Source organism: Podarcis erhardii (assembly GCF_964252035.2).
Source record: "Podarcis erhardii genome assembly, chromosome: 1".
Taxonomy (NCBI): Eukaryota; Metazoa; Chordata; class Lepidosauria; order Squamata; family Lacertidae; genus Podarcis; species Podarcis erhardii.
Genome location: NC_138497.1, coordinates 2,384,361 through 2,402,421, shown reverse-complemented (window position 1 = coordinate 2,402,421; position 18,061 = coordinate 2,384,361). Strand labels below are relative to the sequence as shown.

Sequence of the window (18,061 nt, the reverse complement as noted above, 5' to 3'; positions counted from 1 at the left end):
GGTCAGCAACCTTTTTCAGCCGTGGGCTGGTCCACCATCCCTCAGACCATGTCGGGGGCCGGACTTCATTTTGTGGGGGGAAATGAATGAATTCCTATGCCCCACAAATAACCCAGAGATGCATTTTAAATAAAAGCACACATTCTACTCATGCAAAAACACGCTGATTCCTGGACTGTCTGTGGGCCGGATTGAGAAGGTGATTGGGCCGCATCCGGCCCCTGGGCCTTAGTTTGCCTATCCCTGCAATAAGGGAAAGAGGGATAGTTGGCAGTGGCTGGAAGGGAGCAGTGGGCACAGCCCATTTCTGGAACGACAGATCAGGTCCATAGCCTATTTATTCCAGCATCCCATTCCCATGGCAACTCTCCCCTCCTCTGGTTTTCAAGGCTAGCAGCCACCCAGAGACCTCTCCTCCTCCATTAATTTGTCTAATCCTCTTCTAATGCCATCCAAGCTGGTGGCCATCAGACGCACCAGGTTCTGCCTCCATTTTGTGGGTGCCCGCGGCACGTGCATGAGATCACAGGGCAGGGGAAGGCACCGTGGGAGGCGCCATGGCCACAGGGATGCCTGACGGAGTCTGCCATTGGCTATGGGAGAGCCCGATGGGCCCGTTGCGGCCTTGGGGGGGGGCTGGCAGGTACAACAGCGGGTGACAGCAGCGGGAGAAGGTCAGGCATCCACAGTCAACATTTTGTGGGTGCCCAGCCCCCCCCCCCCCGATGCTGCCAGGTGTGGCCATTACTGCCTTCTAGATGAATTTATACTTTTCAAATTTATCCATTTCATTCATTTTACAATCCTTTTGACATTTCAAAGTTTGACTTCCTTCCTCCTCTTTCTGTAGTTCTTTAAATTTATTTTTCAATATCTCCTGCATATCCAAATTCATTTAATTATTTTCTTGAAATATAAACTCTTATGAAACTGCAGTTTATTACCATAATCCTGCCAATGTTGTTTTTTTATCTGTTTGCAATTTATCTGCAAATATTCAACAAGCCATTTCCATTCTTTTATTAAAAAAATTGTTATCTTGATTTCTTATTCTTCCGGTAAGTTTTGCCATTTCTGCATACTCCATAAGTTTTTGTATCCATTCTTCCTTTGATGGGACTTCTGCTTCTTTCCATTTTTGGACGAGAAGCATTCTTGCTGCTGTAGTCACATATATAAATCAATTTCTATGCAATTTAGCTTGTTCTGTCCCTATAATTCCCAAAATTCTTCTGATATTCTTTTTTTTTTAACTAACAACCAAAACGCAAACAGTGAAACCCCCCAGGTGGCTGATACATTTGGTATACATAATCAATAATAACATATTCAAATCAGCCATATGTACGGTTCTATATACATTAACACTCCTCCCTCCACAAGGTTTATTTAACTTTTAACATTTTAATTGCCCCAAGTTGTTCAAACCTACCCAAATAATTCAATATCTTCTCAAACCAATCCTCCTCTTTCTTTTATTTTGGGGTGTTTTTTTTGAAAAGTTATGAATGATTTAATATATAAGGACCAAGCAGGTTTTCTCATTGACCTTAAACCCTTTCATTTTGTGTATCTTCACATTTAGATATTCTAAAATTATAATATTATTCAGTTTTTCCCACCATTGGTTCACCCCTAGCTCTTCTGCATTTTTCCAATTACTTGCTATAACCTGTCTGGCTGCAATTACCATCAATTTTACCCATTTACATTCCTCTTTTGTTTTTACCTTGGTGCTACTCAGGCTAATAAGAACCATTAATTTAGATATTTCCACCTTCCTGCCCACAATTCCCGATATTTCTATACCAATCTGTTTCCAAAATTCATTACCTAATGGACAATCCCACCACATATGACTGTATGTTCCCATCGCTCCACATTTCCTCCAGCAATTCTTACTTCCAGATTTTGTAATATGATATCACCTTACAGGTGTATAATACCATTTTTGTACCAATACCAACCCTTGTTCCTGGATTATCCTAGAGGTTGCAGCAAAGGGTGGTTGCAACAAAGGGTGGTTCTTTCCCAATCTTCATCTAAAATCTGCTCCTGAATATCTAGCTTCCAATATTCTTTCAAACTTTCCTTTAGTGATTTCCCTTTGTCTAATAACACCTTATACAGTTTTGAAATTATTTTGGACCTATCTGTCCTATAGGTAAAGGGACCCCTGACCATTAGGTCCAGTTGTGGCCGACTCTGGAGTTGCGGCGCTCATCTCGCTTTATTGGCCGAGGGAGCCAGCGTACAGCTTCCGGGTCATGTGGCCAGCATGACTAAGCCGCTTCTGGCAAACCAGAGCAGCGCATAGAAACACCATTTACCTTCCCGGCAGAGCGGTAACTATTTATCTACTTGCACTGGTATGCTTTCGAACTGCTAAGTTGGCAGGAGCAGGGACCGAGCAACGGGAGCTCACCCCGTCGTGGGGATTCTAACCGACAACCTTCTGATCAACAAGTCCTAGGCTTTGTGGCTTAACCCACAGTGCCACCCACATCCCATCTGTCCTATATCCTTTCACAAATTCTTCGAAGGGTGTAATAATTCCCCCCCACACACATTTTTTAACTTCTTCCTTTATCATCCTTCTTGGCGCTGACCTTGAACCCTGACCAACTTGCCCCCTTGGTCCTCTTTCCACAGCATCTCCCTCGATCAAGCTCTTGGTGGACGACCCCATTGTGGTCAATCCTGGGGAGGCTATCACCTTGGTGTGTGTCACAACAGGCGGGGAGCCCCTCCCCACCCTCACCTGGGTCCGGTCGGTGGGGGCCCTGCCTGAGAAGACGGTCCTGAAGGGGGGGACGCTGACCATCCCAGCCATCACCTCTGACGACGACGGTACCTACAGCTGCATCGCCAACAACAACGTGGGGAACCCAGCAAAGAAGTCCACCAACATCATCGTCCGAGGTAAGAGCCGCCGGCCACCTTCTGTGGCAATGAGAGTGGGTCTTCTTTGCCTGCGCAGTTTTGAATTGGCGTGAGATCTGGGTCTCCATGCCTCTGATGGAGACGGTTCAAATCCCGGCGGACTGCGCGACTCTTTTGGGTTGAAACGTTCAGTGGAAGACCCATGGAATGGCGTTGGAACTGGGCTTACTGGCTAGAAGGTGCAGATTCATGCAAAGTGCATCTGTGTGGGGCTACTCTTGAGGTGTGTCCAGCTGGTGAAGAACGTGGAGGCTCAATGGCCTCTGGGGGCAAAATGCCACAGGATATGGCACCTTTGTAGCATGGATGTCAAGTTTTCCCTTTACTTGCAAGGAATCCTATTTAGAATAAGGGAATTTCCCTTAAAGGGGAAAACATTGACAGCTATGCTTTGTAGGCTGTTGGGAGCAGCCCAGAGTGGCTGGGAAAACCCATCCAGATGGGCGGGGTATAAATAACAAAATTATTATTGTTGTTGTTGTTGTTGTGAAGGCCTTATGTTTATTTATTTGTTTTGGGGAGGTTTTTTTAGAGCATTTGTGCCCCACTGTTCAACTATAAGGGCTTGCAGAGTGACTTACAAACAGGTAAAATAAGGCAACAACAACAACAACAACAACAACAACAACAATTTATTTATACCTCTCCCATCTGGCTGGGTTTCCCCAGCCACTCTGGGCGGCTTCCAACAGAACACTAAAATACAATAATCTATTAAACATTAAAAGTTTCCCTAAACAGGGCTGCCTTCAGATGACTTCTAAAAGTCTGGTAGTTGTTTTTCTCTTTGACATCTGGTGGGAGGGCGTTCCACAGGGCAGGCGCCACCACCGAGAAGGCCCTCTGCCTGGTTCCCTGTAACTTGGCTTCTTGCAGGGAGGGAACCGCCAGAAGGCCCTCAGAGCTGGACCTCAGTGTCCGGGCCGAACGCTCCTTCAGGGATACCTGCAGGCTTACAATGATCATAATCAGGGCTTTTCTTCAGCTGGAACTCTCTGGGAGTCAGTTCCTGCCCCTCTCAGGTGGGCACCATTGCTGTTATAAGAGAACAAGGGAGGCGTTCGTGGAGAGTTCCAGCTCCTCTTTTTCTTGTGGTGGTAGTTGTGGTGGTAGTAGTAGTAGTAAGCCGAAGGCATGACACACAAGGGAATAGGCACAGGGAGAGAGGAGGAAAATAAAAATCGGAACTCAGTCATCAATATCTTTTTTCTTTTTTTTAAAATAGTTTTTATTGAAAATTTCAACATAACAAATTATCAAAACAATTATCATCTTCTTTTCATTCCCCCCATTCCACCCTCCCCAAAAAGAAACCCTCCCTCCCACCCCCCCGAGACTTCCCTCAGTTCTTCTCTCTGATTTTTCAACACATATTAATCTCTGCATATTATCAAATTGTCAAGATCCTTAAATCATCTGTCCATTATGTTAACAACCAATAAGTTTGTGTCTGTTTATTCGAAACCTGCCAAGGAGTGCAATTCATTTTGTTGTTTCTTTAAGTACTTTGTAAAGGGTTCCCATTCTTCTTTAAAGTCACAGTTGTCCTTGTCCCGTAGTTTGTGCGTCGGTTTTGCCAGTTCTGCATAGTCCATCAATTTTCCTTGCCGCTGTTCCTTCGTAGGGGTTTCTCAGGCATCAATTTCTAAACAGTTCTTATTCTGACCAGCTGGGACAATTTGGGGCAGGAGGTGGCTGGTGGAGCAGGGCTTCCAGCAAAGCTGATGAAATGAACCTTCTCCTTGCTATCTATCCCACCAAGAATGTGTATTCCTGCATTGCAGGGGATTAGACTCGATTTTGGGGTCCCTTCCAACTCTACCATTCTATGATTCCATGTTTGTGTGTTTATTTCTGTCCTATCTAAGGACCGGGTAACTGGAGAAGCCAGCTGATTGATTTCTTCTTCTCCTTGGGGGGGGGTCCCCAAAATACCTGAGGCCTTCTCCACAGAGCAGGGCTTTGAACGTGGCTGTCCCTGTTATGTGGCACCGCATCACAACATCCGGATATCACAGGTGCTTTCCGGAAACAGCTGAAGACATTTTTTTGCTTCAAACAAGCTTTCTCATTGGGATGAAAAGGTCTCTGTCTGAGGAGTTCATTTTCTACCGTTTCCTGACCTAACTTCAGTTATTTTTAGTGCCATTCTTTCGAAACAACAACTATTTTTAGCATGGCACACATGTAGAAGGTAATTCAGAAAGAAATAGTTGTGCTATTTTTAAAGCTGTCTTTGCATTGAGGACAGATGTCAGCTCCTGCCTGTTGATGGAGGAGACGGGCCATTGCCCCAGAGTTCTGCTAGTGCCCAGGATGGTCCTTTAAGACAACTGCTGCCTCTCCAACCAAGCTTCACACTTGGCATTTCATCTAGGGTTGCCATTCCTCCTCTTTTTCCAGGATGTGTCCTCTTTTTCAGGGGTAAAATTTCTGTCCAGGCAGATTTTTTGAATTTGCCAAAATGTCCAGGGGTACGGGAGTGGGCTACTTTTTATGTTGCCTACTCAGTACTAGGCGACCAAGTGCAAAACATACATACTGTGTGGGTTTTGCATGATGCAGGAAAGGATCAGGTTCTCGTTTTTGTACATTTTAAAGGGACATTGTAGAATATGCCCACTTCTGCACCACCTCCCCTTTCTGCCCCAGGTGCCGGCAAAGTGTCCTCATTTTTGCTTTTCAATATATGGCAACCCTAATCATCTGGAGGATTTGGTCCTTATTCGAACTCTTGGTTAATCACTGCGGACCAGGCTTCTTCCCATGTGTGACCCACCATGCCAAAGCCATTGTTGGCATCCGTCTGTCTCAAGAGACAGTGGAAGAGTGTGCCATCGGGGGTAATGTCATACCATTGGAGGAGGTGTGCTAAACTAGCTGGCTGCCTCCTCCTTCTTCTTCTTCTTCTTCTTCTTCTTCCATAAACACAGTTTTAACAGTGAGTCTGTAAGTGTCTGTGGAGGCCAATTCTGGATCCACACTTCCTCCTTTTATGACCACTGGGTGGTGACCCCACTGAGCGCGGTAATCCACTCAGGGAAAAAGGGAGGCAGACTATGTTTAGGGCACCTTTTCTAGCCCCTCCTCTTTTGGGGGTGAGCAGAGTGGATCCTAAAAGGGGCTGTTCAGTCATGGATACAGCTGCCGAGCTGCTCAACTGCCTTGTTCCTTGAGTCAGAGCGACTGAATCTGTATCCACCGGCCATGTTCCAATTCATGACTAGGGAGAGCCAGTGTGGTGTAGTGGTTAAGAGCGGTAGTCTCGTAATCTGGTGAACCGGGTTCGATTCCCCGCTCCTCCACCTGCAGCTGCTGGGTGACCTTGGGCTAGTCACACTTCTCTGAAGTCTCTCAGCCCCACTCACCTCACAGAGTGTTTGTTGTGGAGGAGGAAGGGAAAGGAGAATGTTAGCCGCTTTGAGACTCCTTCAGGTAGTGATAAAGCGGGATATCAAATCCAAACTCTTCTTCTTCTTCTTCTAGGGGCTTCTAGATTTCATTATCCTGCCCCAGTTACTATTTGCCAATCACCATAGGACTTTTGGGGTTTGGGTTTGGGATGGGTTTTTGGAAGAAGCCTGTGCGTGGATTTGTTTTATGTGTGTAGATCAGGGCATGCTGACCAATGCACAGTCTTTGCAGTATGGCTCTGTTCCGATGGCATGAAGTAGTCATGACAATCAGGAGATTCTCATCTGCTGCAGCCTTCATCCGCCTTCACAGCCGTTGTAACATGCCTCTTGTCATCTTCCTCTTGTTCTGCCATTGAGGACTTCTTGGATCATTCATTGTCTAGCTCCTTTCCTTTGACCTTACCGCCTTGGTTGACCCAGCTGGGAGAACAAGTCTCCCAAAGGCTTCGCTCACAAGGGTCATAGGAACGTGCAAGCTCACTTGCCACGACCAGGTGGTGATCCAGCGAGATGGCTATCATGCATGGCTCGAAAGCTGTGGTTGGGCTTGGTGGGTCATAGTCTGCGCAGGTGCACAACTGCTAAAGGGGTATTCATCCCCAGAATCCCCTTGCAGTCTGGGCATGCATGAGAGAAGTCCATAGCTCCTTAGCAGAACATCTACCTTGTATGCAGAAGGTGCCAGATTCAACCTCTGATGGTATCTCCAGATAGGACCGGGAAGGACCCTGGTCTGAACACCTGGAGAGCCTCTGCAAGTCAGTGTGGACAATGCTGAGCTAGAGGGACCTTTGGTCTGGATCAGAATAAGGAATCTTCCTATGCTTCTGTGCTCCTCTGCTGCTTGGTCTTCTCCATCCAGCGTCCAGGTCTGTCCTCTGTTGTTTCTCTATCTCTCAGTTCTTGGCTCTGGTCATTTACTGCCTTGGTGTTTTGTTCCCTTCATAGCTCACCGTTCCAGAGTCAGGGTGCTTTGTGCAGTGCCTTGTTGTGTAGCCTTACTGGAGTTCACCGATTGGGTCTGCGTTGCTCCCGAACAGGAGGAAGGAAGTCAAATGACACCGAGGTTGATTCAAAGAAAGAGTTTATTCTGCTCTCCGGATAGCAGAAGGCACTTGCGTGATCAGTCCACAGCAAGTCCAAAGAAATGAGAAATTTCATGCAGTATATATATCCTCCAGGCACCCTCTCCGTCCTTCCCCAGGAATCCAGCCACGTCAGCCTATACACGCAGGTTGACATCACATATGTTCCTGCTCCAGTATTCTTTTTTTTAAAAAAAAAATATATTATTTATTAAAGTTTTAAAGGTTACAAAAAGAAAAAGAAAACACACAAAGTTAAACACAAACTTGTAAAAAACAGAAAAATAGAAAAATAGAAACAATTAAAAAAAAACACAACAAACCTTCCCATAACTTATCTTTCATTTGCTTGTTTCCTTGACCTCCTCACACCTCCCTTTTTTGTATTCTAGTTCGGTTAGCTATTTCAACAAATCCTTTCCATCCTTCCCAATTTTTATCCTATAATTTATCTTAATAAAATGTAACTTTACCTTTCCTCCTTTCATCCATTAAGTCTATTTTTACTTAGTCCTTTATAATATTTCTGCTAAAGCCACATAACTTCATTCCAGCCTCCTTCTAACATTCCTTGATTTTACAATGTTTCTGTAAATAATCTTTAAATTTCTTCCAATCTTCTTCCACCGACTCTTCTCCCTGATCTCGGATTCTGCCAGTCATTTCCGCCAGTTCCATGTAGTCCATCACCTTCATCTGCCATTCTTCCTGCTCCGGTATTCTTAACCATAAAAGGGTATTCCTTCCTGTACTTCTGACCATAAAAGGATCTTCCTGTTCCTACTCTTATATTGGAGCAAGAGGTCACCAAATCCAGGAACACCCTCTGGCGCTGTTCCCAAACTAGGTCTATGTGTCTTTGTGGTCAGGATATAAGATAAGGCACAGACGTGTCTTCCCTGTTCTACTGGTACAGCAAGGCCATCCTTGCCGTCACAAACTGATAAAGGAGAGGGCTCTGAGCACTTGTCTATACAGCCGGGTTTTTGTTTATACATTGACTCAGAGCTCAAGTTAATGGATTTTAGCTAAGGAAAAATAGGGATTTTGGTGCCTATTTCAAACTGCCTGCACAGTCAGTTTTGGGTTTGGGAAACCCATTCCTTCAGTTGAACTTTGGAACTCGCTCCCGCAGGAGGCAGCGAAGACCACCATCCTAGATGGTTTTGAAAGAAGATCAAACACATTCATGGACCATCAGAGGCTACTAGCCATGACTGACTCCACAGTCAGAGGCAGCAGTGCTTCTTGATACCAGTTGCTGGAGACCATGGGAGGGGAGAGGGCTCTTGCGCTTGGATCCTGCTTGCTGGTTTCCTATTGGGGCATCTGGTTGGGCACTGTGAGAACCAGATGCTGGGCCAGGTGGACCATTGGCCTGATCCAGCAGGCGCACCTTCAGTTCCTATGTTCTGAAGACTATGCACAAGTGAGAAACCACACAGGGACTTCCTGAATTTTGAGTGATGGGTACATCTCACTCAGGGTCCTTTGTGTATCCTGGATTTCCCCCCTTGTGTTTTCCCACCACAATTGCAGAGGTCCAGATTGGTAATAGATCTTGCTGGCAAGCAAAGAGATGGAGAGCGGTGGTGTCAGCCTCTGTGATATAGTGGATTTTGTGGATATGTGATGCGCCATCCATTAATTTGCTTCAGGTGTTTTGTAAAGACATATCTTTATTTCCAGGTTTTCCCTGGCCCGTAAGATCGGAGCTTTTTATCACCGAATTCCTTTTTTTTATCATACTTTTTTATGATACTGCTTTCTCGACTTCATGTTGTATTTCTGTTTTTAAACAGTAGGTGGTTCAGATAAAGAAAGAGGGTGTTAGACTTGTTCAACCATGGAAGCCCTGAGCTCATATTCCCCTTTCCCACCTTATTCATGAAGATAACATGACAAGGGAGCCATCACAGCACTCCAGGGGCCTCAAATAAAGGACAAGACCCAAAATATTAATGTGTGGAGAGGTGGCTGATCAGGGAAGGAAGGGAAATACAGTGGTGCCCCGCAAGACGAACGCATCGCAAGACGGAAAACCCGCTAGACGAAAGGGTTTTCCATTTTGGAGGCGCTTCGCAAAACAAATTTCCCTATGGGCTTGCTTCGCAAGACGAAATGTCTTGCGAGTTCCTGTGGGTTTTCCCCCCTTCCCCCCCCTTTTCCTAAGCCGCTAAACCGCTTATCAGCTGATCCGCTGATAAGCCGCTTATCAGCTGATCCGCTAAAAGCCGCTAAACCGCTAATAGCGCTAATCCGCTAAGCTGTCAATGGGCTTGCTTCGCAAGACGAGAAAACCGCTATACGAAGAGCCTCACGAAACGGATTAATTTCGTCTTGCGAGGCACCACTGTACAATGACAAGGGAGTGGGTGGCCTCAATCCCACAGAAAAATTGTTGTATGAACGTCAAAAGAAATGGCAAATCACATTTGATGGGTGGGGATGCAGTAAAGATTGGTGGGGACATGGCTGAAGCATTTATTTCCTGCCAGGCCTTTGGTTTTTAATTATCTGGGCCCTCCTCCTGTGGGTGGGATGCTTTCAACCTGCCTTTTAAAAACATGAATGTGTTTTAGGTTTTTTTTATACTGCTTTTAATGCACGTGTTCCATATTTATTGCTGTAAGTTGCTTTGAATTTCAGTGGTACCTTGGTACTCAAATGGCTTGGTACGCAAACAACTTGGAACCCAAACACTGGAAACCCCGAAGTAAGTGTTCCTGGTTTGCGAATGTTTTTCAGAAGACAAACGTGGTCCGTTTGGAGTGTTACGCTTCCATTTTGAGTGTTACACTGAGGTCTGTCTGTTTTTGCTATTTATTTTGTGTTTTTGTATCTCTTTTTTGTTTTGTTTTTGTGACTGTGTGGAACCCAGTTCAGCTACTGATTGATGGATTCTGTGACTGCAGTACATTATTGCTTTCATTTTATTGATCCATAAATAGTAAAATCCATGTTCAATTGCTGTTTTAGGGGTTGTTTTTAAAAGTCTGGAATGGATTAATCCGTTTTGCATTACTTTCTATGGGAAAGCGTGCCTTGGTTTTGGAATGCTTTGGTTTTGGAACGGACTTCCAGAATGCATTAAGTCTGAGAACCAAGGTACCACTGTACTTTTGCAAATTAATAAAAAGGTGACTGATAAGTTGTTGTTTTTAGAATCATAGAATTGTAGAGATCCCAGGGGTCATCTAGTAGAATGCATGGAGGCCTGGGGGCAGGAATCTAGCCTCTGTTTAAAAACCTCCAATGAAGGAGACTCTATCACTTCCTGGAGGAATCTGTTGCACTGTCAAACAGCTCAGGGTGTGTCTCTCTCAGTGTGTGGTTAGGACACCTCCATTCTTCCATCAGAATAAGTTTTCTCAAAAGTAGGTGTAATGGTTGTTAGGGGGTTACTTGTGCGTAAATTGCCTTCAGTTTAGTTAGATCGCTTGGCCAACCACGCTTAGGCTGACAGCTCGCCCTCCGTGACCTGTTAGTCACTTGCAGAATCCGTCAGTGGGCGTTTCTTGAACCTCTTCCAGCATAAAAGCTGTTTGACGCCAAGTCTCCTCCTACTTTCCCTGTGTGGAACTCATCTGCGCAAGTACGGGGAAGGCAGGGGCGTGTCAGCGCTCTCTCCACTAGTCTCGGGTGAAGGGTCTTGGAGACCTGTCTCCAATTCCTCCATCTCCCTCTCTTCTCTACTGGTGTTATGCTGAATTCCTTCCCCCCTGCTGGTCCCCTCTCCGGCATCGCTCTGGAGCCCTGCCTCCGCCTCTCGCTCTGATGTCAGTTCCCTGACAGTAGGGGTGGGAGGGAAATTTGATTCCATTTGCGTTTAAGGTGAGACTTCCTAATTTGCAACTAAAAATAATACTGATAACTCTTGTGGCGAGTTGGTTGCTTTCTGTTGGCTGCTTAGCACCGATGTGGCACATTAATCTTTCCAAACCGAGTAGTTCATATAAACCTTGTTTTCTCTCTTTCTTTCTGTAATCCAATAGGGCAATAACACTAGAACACAGCCTCGTTCGCAATGGGGGCTTTTAATAAGAACCAGAGATTAATCATAATAGCCTCGGAGGGCTTTTGCGGTGTCAGAGAAATCCCGCTGTGATTATTTCATGAGGGTCAGAACCTCTGTTTGCACTTTATTACCCAGAAAACTATAGAGTCCTCAGGATGACATGTTTTATAGTGTGTGGCTCACAGTGGCAGTGGGGGGGGGGTAGAGGTGTCACAAGGTAAACAGTAGATAAATTTTTAGATTGAGCGATTTGGATCTGCAGCAAAATGGTGCAGCGTGGAAAGTTCCTGTTCAGTGTTCACCTGCTATGACCTCCTTCTGGGCTATTCCATCCCATAATCCTAGTTACCCTAACTCCCCATTAGCCAATCGAAATTCTGGGCTCACTGAGCATGCTCAGTCCTCTGTTTGCGGGAGGGTTCCCCCTATAAATACAGTGGTACCTTGGTTCTCAAACTTAATCCGTTCCAAAACCAAGGTGCGCTTTCCCATGGAAAGGAATGCAAAATGGATTAATCCATTCCAGGCTTTTAAAAACAACCCCTAAAACAGCAATTTAATGTGAATTTTCCTATCTAATGAGACCACTGATCCATAAAATGAAAGCAATAATCAATGTAGTGTACTATAAAATAAATAAGACAGTATTGTAGATGATAAAAATTAAAACAACTTTTTTTGTTTACCTGTACTGATGATAGTCATTGTTTGGATGGGGGGCTTTTATCCATTTCCGCAGTCACACAATCAATCCATCAGTAGCTGAACTGCGTTCCACACAGTCACAAAAACAAATGAACTGAAACAGCCTCAAAAAGAAAAACGCAAAATAAATAACAATAACAAAAGCGCCAAACTTAATCTGTTCCGGAAGTCCGTTTGACTTCCAAAATGTTCAAAAACCAAGGCGCAGCTTCTGATTGGTGCAGGCACCGTGGAAACAATAGCCGACAGCCACATCGGATGTTCGGCTTCCGAAAAACGTTTGAACTAGAACACTTACTTCTGGGTTTTCAGCATTTGGGAACCAAGGCATTTGAGAACCAAGGTACCACTGTACCATAAATATTGTTCATGTTAAGGCAGAGACACTGTTAAATTAAATCTGTGGGAGATGGCTGATCCTTCATAGCAAGTGAGCCATGGCTTAAAACCACTCTCCCCTCTCTGAAAAGAGCCAGATTTTTGCCTAAAATGGAATGCCCCAATAATGGGAACTTTCGTTCAAGATTCATAGGCAGACTGTCGATATGTTTGTTGCTACCATCTGCTCAGCTGCACTGGAACGACTGTTACAGACAAGTGCTGCATGTGCTCCTTCATTCATAGGTAGCTTGCAGTCACACTGCATCATGTGTTTATAGTCTTATTTCAAAGTAATTGTGACTATTATTATTAGCAATAATAACCATTTCCCCAACCTGATGCCATCGAGGCAGTCTGGACTAAAACTCCCATGAGCCCCAGTCAGCAGTTCAGGACATCTGCCAGGGGACAGGCTGCTGAAGTCTAGTGGGTGCCATCAAAAGCAACAAAACCCATAATGCAGTGTGAAATTCATTTAAAGTTTTGATGGTTTGTTTATTAAATTTATAGGTCACTTTTTCTTGCCCAGCGCACCTCAAAACGACACGCAATCGAGCATCTCCTTCAACATTTCTTGCAGCATCATGTAATACTGCAAGGCTCATGGTGCAGTGTAAGGGTGAAGGGAGAATGCACAAGAGAAAAGATGTTGAAACTGAGAATTGTTGCACTGCAGGCAGGAATAGCCAAGACCAGTAGAGTAGATCTTTGTAATGTTTTCCATGGAAATGCATAACTTTGCACCGGGAAAATCAGTCTTTGTTGTTTAGTCGTTTAGTCGTCTCCGACTCTTCATGACCCCCTGGACCAGAGCACACCAGGCACTCCTGTCTTCCACTGCCTCCCGCAGTTTGGTCAAACACATGCTGGTAGCTTCGACAACACTGTCCCACCATCTCGTCCTCTGTCGTCCCCTTCTCCTTGTGCCCTCCATCTTTCCCAGCATCAGGGTCTTTTCCAGGGAGTCTTCTCTTCTCATGAGACGGCCAAAGTCTTGGAGCCTCAGCTTCAGGATCTGTCCTTCCAGTGAGCACTCAGGGCTGATTTCCTTCAGAATGGAGAGGTTGGATCTTCTTGCAGTCCATGGGACTCTCAAAGGTCTCCTCCAGCACCAGAATTCAAAAGCATCCATTCTTCGGCGATCAGCCTTCTTTATGGTCCAGCTCTCAATTGAGAGGTGCAATTTCTCCTTGGGGGGGTGTCACATATCCCTAACCGGAAATGTAAACTGAGAAGACACTGACTTGACATGTTGGTGTGTTTCGTTGGAGTGGGTTGGTATGCGTGTGTGTGTGTGTGTGTGTGTGTGTGTGTGTGTGTGTGTGTGTGTGTTTTAGCATTTCAGAGCAGGCAAGGAAAGAGGTTAGCATCCAAGATTCTCTCAGAGATAGCAAAGAATATAAACCCTGACTCCCCTTGGATACAGATTTCATGAGTCATGGCATAATAAACCAAACCTCCTGCATATTTATTCATAGCAACTCAAGCCTGGGAGCCTCATGAGACTGAACAAAATATAATTAAAATTCTATCTTGATTTTTTTTTTAAAATTAAAAAAACAACAAAAACCGCACTCCTGCACTGCCTAATGAATTCCTCAAACGATCAGAAGCTGGGAGAAGGAAATGGAAATGTCAGGGAGCGCGAGTAAACTCAGCTGCATCCCCAAAGCCTCCAACGCCGGCGAGAGAAAATACTTGTGATGGCCTGCCTCTCTCTATTGCCTGAACCAGCCCTGCTCCAGAAGCTCAGGGAGACCATCAGCGTTTGAAACAAGGAGATTGGCCACTCGGAACTGTGAGCTTCCTTATGAAATAAACAAATTTACAGCTCAAACGGTGAGCTTCCTTCCAAGCACATTTTGAAAACAGGGAAAGCGTAGGAAATAAGGAGAACGCCTACAAAATGGCTCTCTTTTCCTCCCTCCAGTTCCCATTGATTTTTGCAAAGATGCACACAGAGGATGTGGACTGAAGCAGCTATTTGATTTCTGCAACGTGTCCCCGCATGGTGGACACACCAAGTGGCTGAGATGTGGTGAGCTTCGCTTCGGACGTGGCATTGAAACATCTCCGCAGCGAACCCAGAAAATTCCCTTTGAGGGTTCAAGTTAAGAGGGTAAAGATTCCCAGTCAGCCGGGCTTCATTCAGCAGAGCAGAAATAACAATAATATTAATGATTGTTGTTGTTGTTTAGTAGTTTAGTCATGTCCGCCTCTTCGTGACCCCATGGACCAGACAACGCCAGGCACTCCTGTCTTCCACTGCCTCCCGCAGTTTGGTCAAACTCATGCTGGTAGCTTCGAGAACACTGTCCCACCATCTCGGCCTCTGTCGTCCCCTTCTCCTTGTGCCCTCTATCTTTCCCAACATCAGGGTCTTTTCCAGGGAGTCTTCTCTTCTCATGAGGTGGCCAAAGTCTTGGAGCCTCAGCTTCAGGATCTGTCCTTCCAGTGAGCACTCAGGGCTGATTTCCTTCAGAATGGAGAGGTTTGATCTTCTTGCAGTCCATGGGACTCTCAAGAGTCTCCTCCAGCACCATAATTCAAAAGCATCCATTCTTCAGCGACCAGCCTTCTTGATGATCCAGCTCTCACTTCCACACATCACTATTGGGAAAACCAGAGCTTTTACTATACGGACCTTTGTCGGCAAGGTGATGTCTCTACTTTTTAAGATGCAGTCTATGTTTATCATTGCATATTAATGATAGTCAACTGCTTTCTGGCATCTTCTGGCATCCTAGCTCATCTCTCGTCCAACCTCAGTCCTTGAAAACACTCAAACCAAGGGCTTTTTGTGGAGAGACCAGGGTTCAAATCTCTCGCCCTGCTACGAAGCTCGCTTGGTGACCTTGAGGCAATCACAGGCTGACCTACCTCACAGTTGGGGAAATTAAATGGGGAGGGGGAGAACCATCAATGCCACCTTGAGCCCCTTGGAGGAAAAGGTGGGATATCAGTGCAAAAATGAAAATGAATAGCATGGATTAGCATGTTTTTGTTTTCCGTCCACTGTGAGTGTCGTCTTCTGCCAGAAGAAAGGTGCGCAGAGTTGTCCAGGCTGCAGTTGTGGGGCCATGGGGCAGGGTGTTCAGGAGTTCAGCCTACACTCGAGTAGGACCCTGGCAGAGACACATGCCCCACTGGCATGTTCCCTCCCTCCTGGTCGATCGTTCTGGAGCTTCATTAGCTTTCTTCTGCCCAAACATCACAGCGACTGATGCCAACAGACACTGGCACACTTAGGGACCCACAGAGTTTGCGCAGCTTGCGTAACAGACCTTAGCAACTCGACATTCGGCTAATCTACTTTATTTACATCTAAACACACACGGAGCACTGCAACATGGCTCCCTCTCTCTCTAGCATCAGACAGCAAAGAGAAAAAGAACAAATGACAATAGTCCCACTTCACGGAACACAGTAACACAGACATCCTGTCTCCGTCACTTCCCACTCTGTGGAGTCAAAACATACACCGTCATGTGATAGATAACAATCCCGTGACTGCAATCATGGAGCAGGAATTTTAACAGCAAGTGTCCCAGGGGTCAAGACACCTATGGGGTGGAGCGAGCCGCCCATGGCAGGCTGCTTCCTGGGCATCGGGGGGTGGGGAGCCACACTGCTTTGCCAGCAGCCTTCCTCCCTTACCTCTTCCTTTTGTCAGCTTGGGGGAGGCTCCCCCCCCCCCAGGAAACATCCCAGAAGCAGGGGGCAATGGCATGCTGCCCGCAACTCCCAAGCCTCCCCTGAACTGTCAAAACGAAGAGGAAGGCCGCGGCAACGCGGCGCAGCTCCTCCCCCTTCCCACAATGGCTCAGGGTAGGCTTGGGAGTCACGGGCGGGTGACATGCCAAATGTCACCCCCCTCGGCGATGACACCTGGGGCAGATCGCCCCACCGCCCTCCTTCCTCTGCCCCTGGCTGCTCCATCCTTAACAGGAAGCAGGCCCTTCATTTGTGTCTCCTTTGTGCCAAGCTCTCATTTGGACAGGGGAATGAAAAGGTTGGGAGGGAGGGCATGGGAGTTGCGCCACATCTGTGGAAATGCCGCCTAATGCTCCAAAGCCTCTGTGGCTCATTTGGAAGGAGCAAGTCATTCATGTAGCAGCCCCACGTTTGCACTTAGGCAGGGAAGGCCAGCAGGCAGCCACAGCATTGGCAGAGTGGGCATTTTGGTGCCAGCTTTTTAATCCTCCGTGCTCAAGCAGTGGGGACCTTTCCTGTATTATTGCAAGATTACTTTGTCCTGTTTTATATGCTCCAGGGTACCAAGTTCTCTGTAGGAAAACTCTTCTCCGTATTTTGGGTTTCATAGAGATTTTTAGGGGGGGGGGGGCTTTTAAGATTTTGTTCCTGTGAGTTGCACTTCTTTTTTCTTTCCTTCTTATTTCCCTGCAGACCCCCCAAAATACATTATGAAAACCTATATCCCTGTACATACACCACAACAAATCACAGTACATTCGTACCTCGGTTTTTGAAGACCCTGGAACTTGTACGTTTCAGCTCCCGAATGATGGAAAACCAGAAGTGACTGCTCCAGTTTCCAAACGTTCTTTGGGAAGCCGAATGTACGATGGGGCTTCCGTGGCTTCTAATTGGCTGCAGGAGCTTTCTGCAGCCAATCAGAAGCCGCACTTTGGAAGTCGAACGTTTCGGAAGTTGAACGGACTTCCGGAACAGATTCCATTCAACTTCAGAGGTACAACTGTATATACATCTGTAAAACACATTCTTATTTAGTGATCCAGAAGTTCGTATAAGCCATTGAAATGGGTGTTTGGTTTCCTGGAGAAATTTGTAAATTTAATGAAGCTCCATTCTTCTCCTGCCAAGGAATCTTGGTGCCTTGTTCCTCTGTGGTGAAACTCTTCTCCATATTTTTTGTTTCGGAGAGTTTATTTTAAGAGGGGTGTGTGTGCCTTTTCAGGGTCTGTCAGTGTGAGTTGCAATTCTTCCTGTCTCAGCTCACGTCTCCAAAACAGAAGTCTTAGAAGCCCAACGCAGATGTTAGCACCTGTTCCAGGGCTGGGGAGAAATGCGAGCGAAGAGGGATTCAGGGACAAGAATTTATTTGCCATTTCAGCATACTGCTTGAGTCATCTGGAGCTAAATCAAGCCATGCCCCACCAGGAGGGACAATCTCCTTCTGCAGACAGCTAGATGCCTGTAATATGTGTTTGGGTCCATTCTCCTTCTGCTTGTTGATGTGGTGCTCAAACAAGTCCGTTCATGTTTCCCACTACAGACGGAAAGTTGCAGAGGATTCAATATCCTACCCCAACTTTTGGCACCTTCAAAGTGCATGCACCCCACAACTGTAAAGGAGTCCCCTCAATGTGCAGGTCTGGATTTAGACACTAGCAAAAGATATATTGCATAGCTATGATCCTTCCTGTTTCATGTGAGTGAGATCAGCAGAGTACAGTTATTTGCAGCTTAAACTCAGAAGCTAAGACAAGGTTGTTTTAAACTTTTAGAAACAATTATGCAGGATGCTTTAA

At 45.9% G+C, this 18,061-nt stretch overlaps 1 protein-coding gene and 1 long non-coding RNA gene across 3 annotated transcripts in view; one reads left to right on the top strand and one right to left on the bottom strand.

The window, feature by feature from the left end:
- The window catches only part of LOC309350062, a 492,019-nt gene that overhangs the window by 141,622 nt on the left and 332,336 nt on the right, over positions 1–18,061 (bottom strand). The window lies entirely within an intron of this gene.
- MDGA2 (MAM domain containing glycosylphosphatidylinositol anchor 2) overlaps positions 1–18,061 on the top strand; it is a 413,922-nt gene that overhangs the window by 247,074 nt on the left and 148,787 nt on the right. For both annotated transcript variants that reach the window (XM_081875889.1, XM_081875890.1), the window contains exon 6: positions 2,653–2,922. In XM_081875889.1, the coding sequence (XP_081732015.1) occupies positions 2,653–2,922 (270 nt within the window). The remainder of the gene's footprint in view (positions 1–2,652; positions 2,923–18,061) is intronic.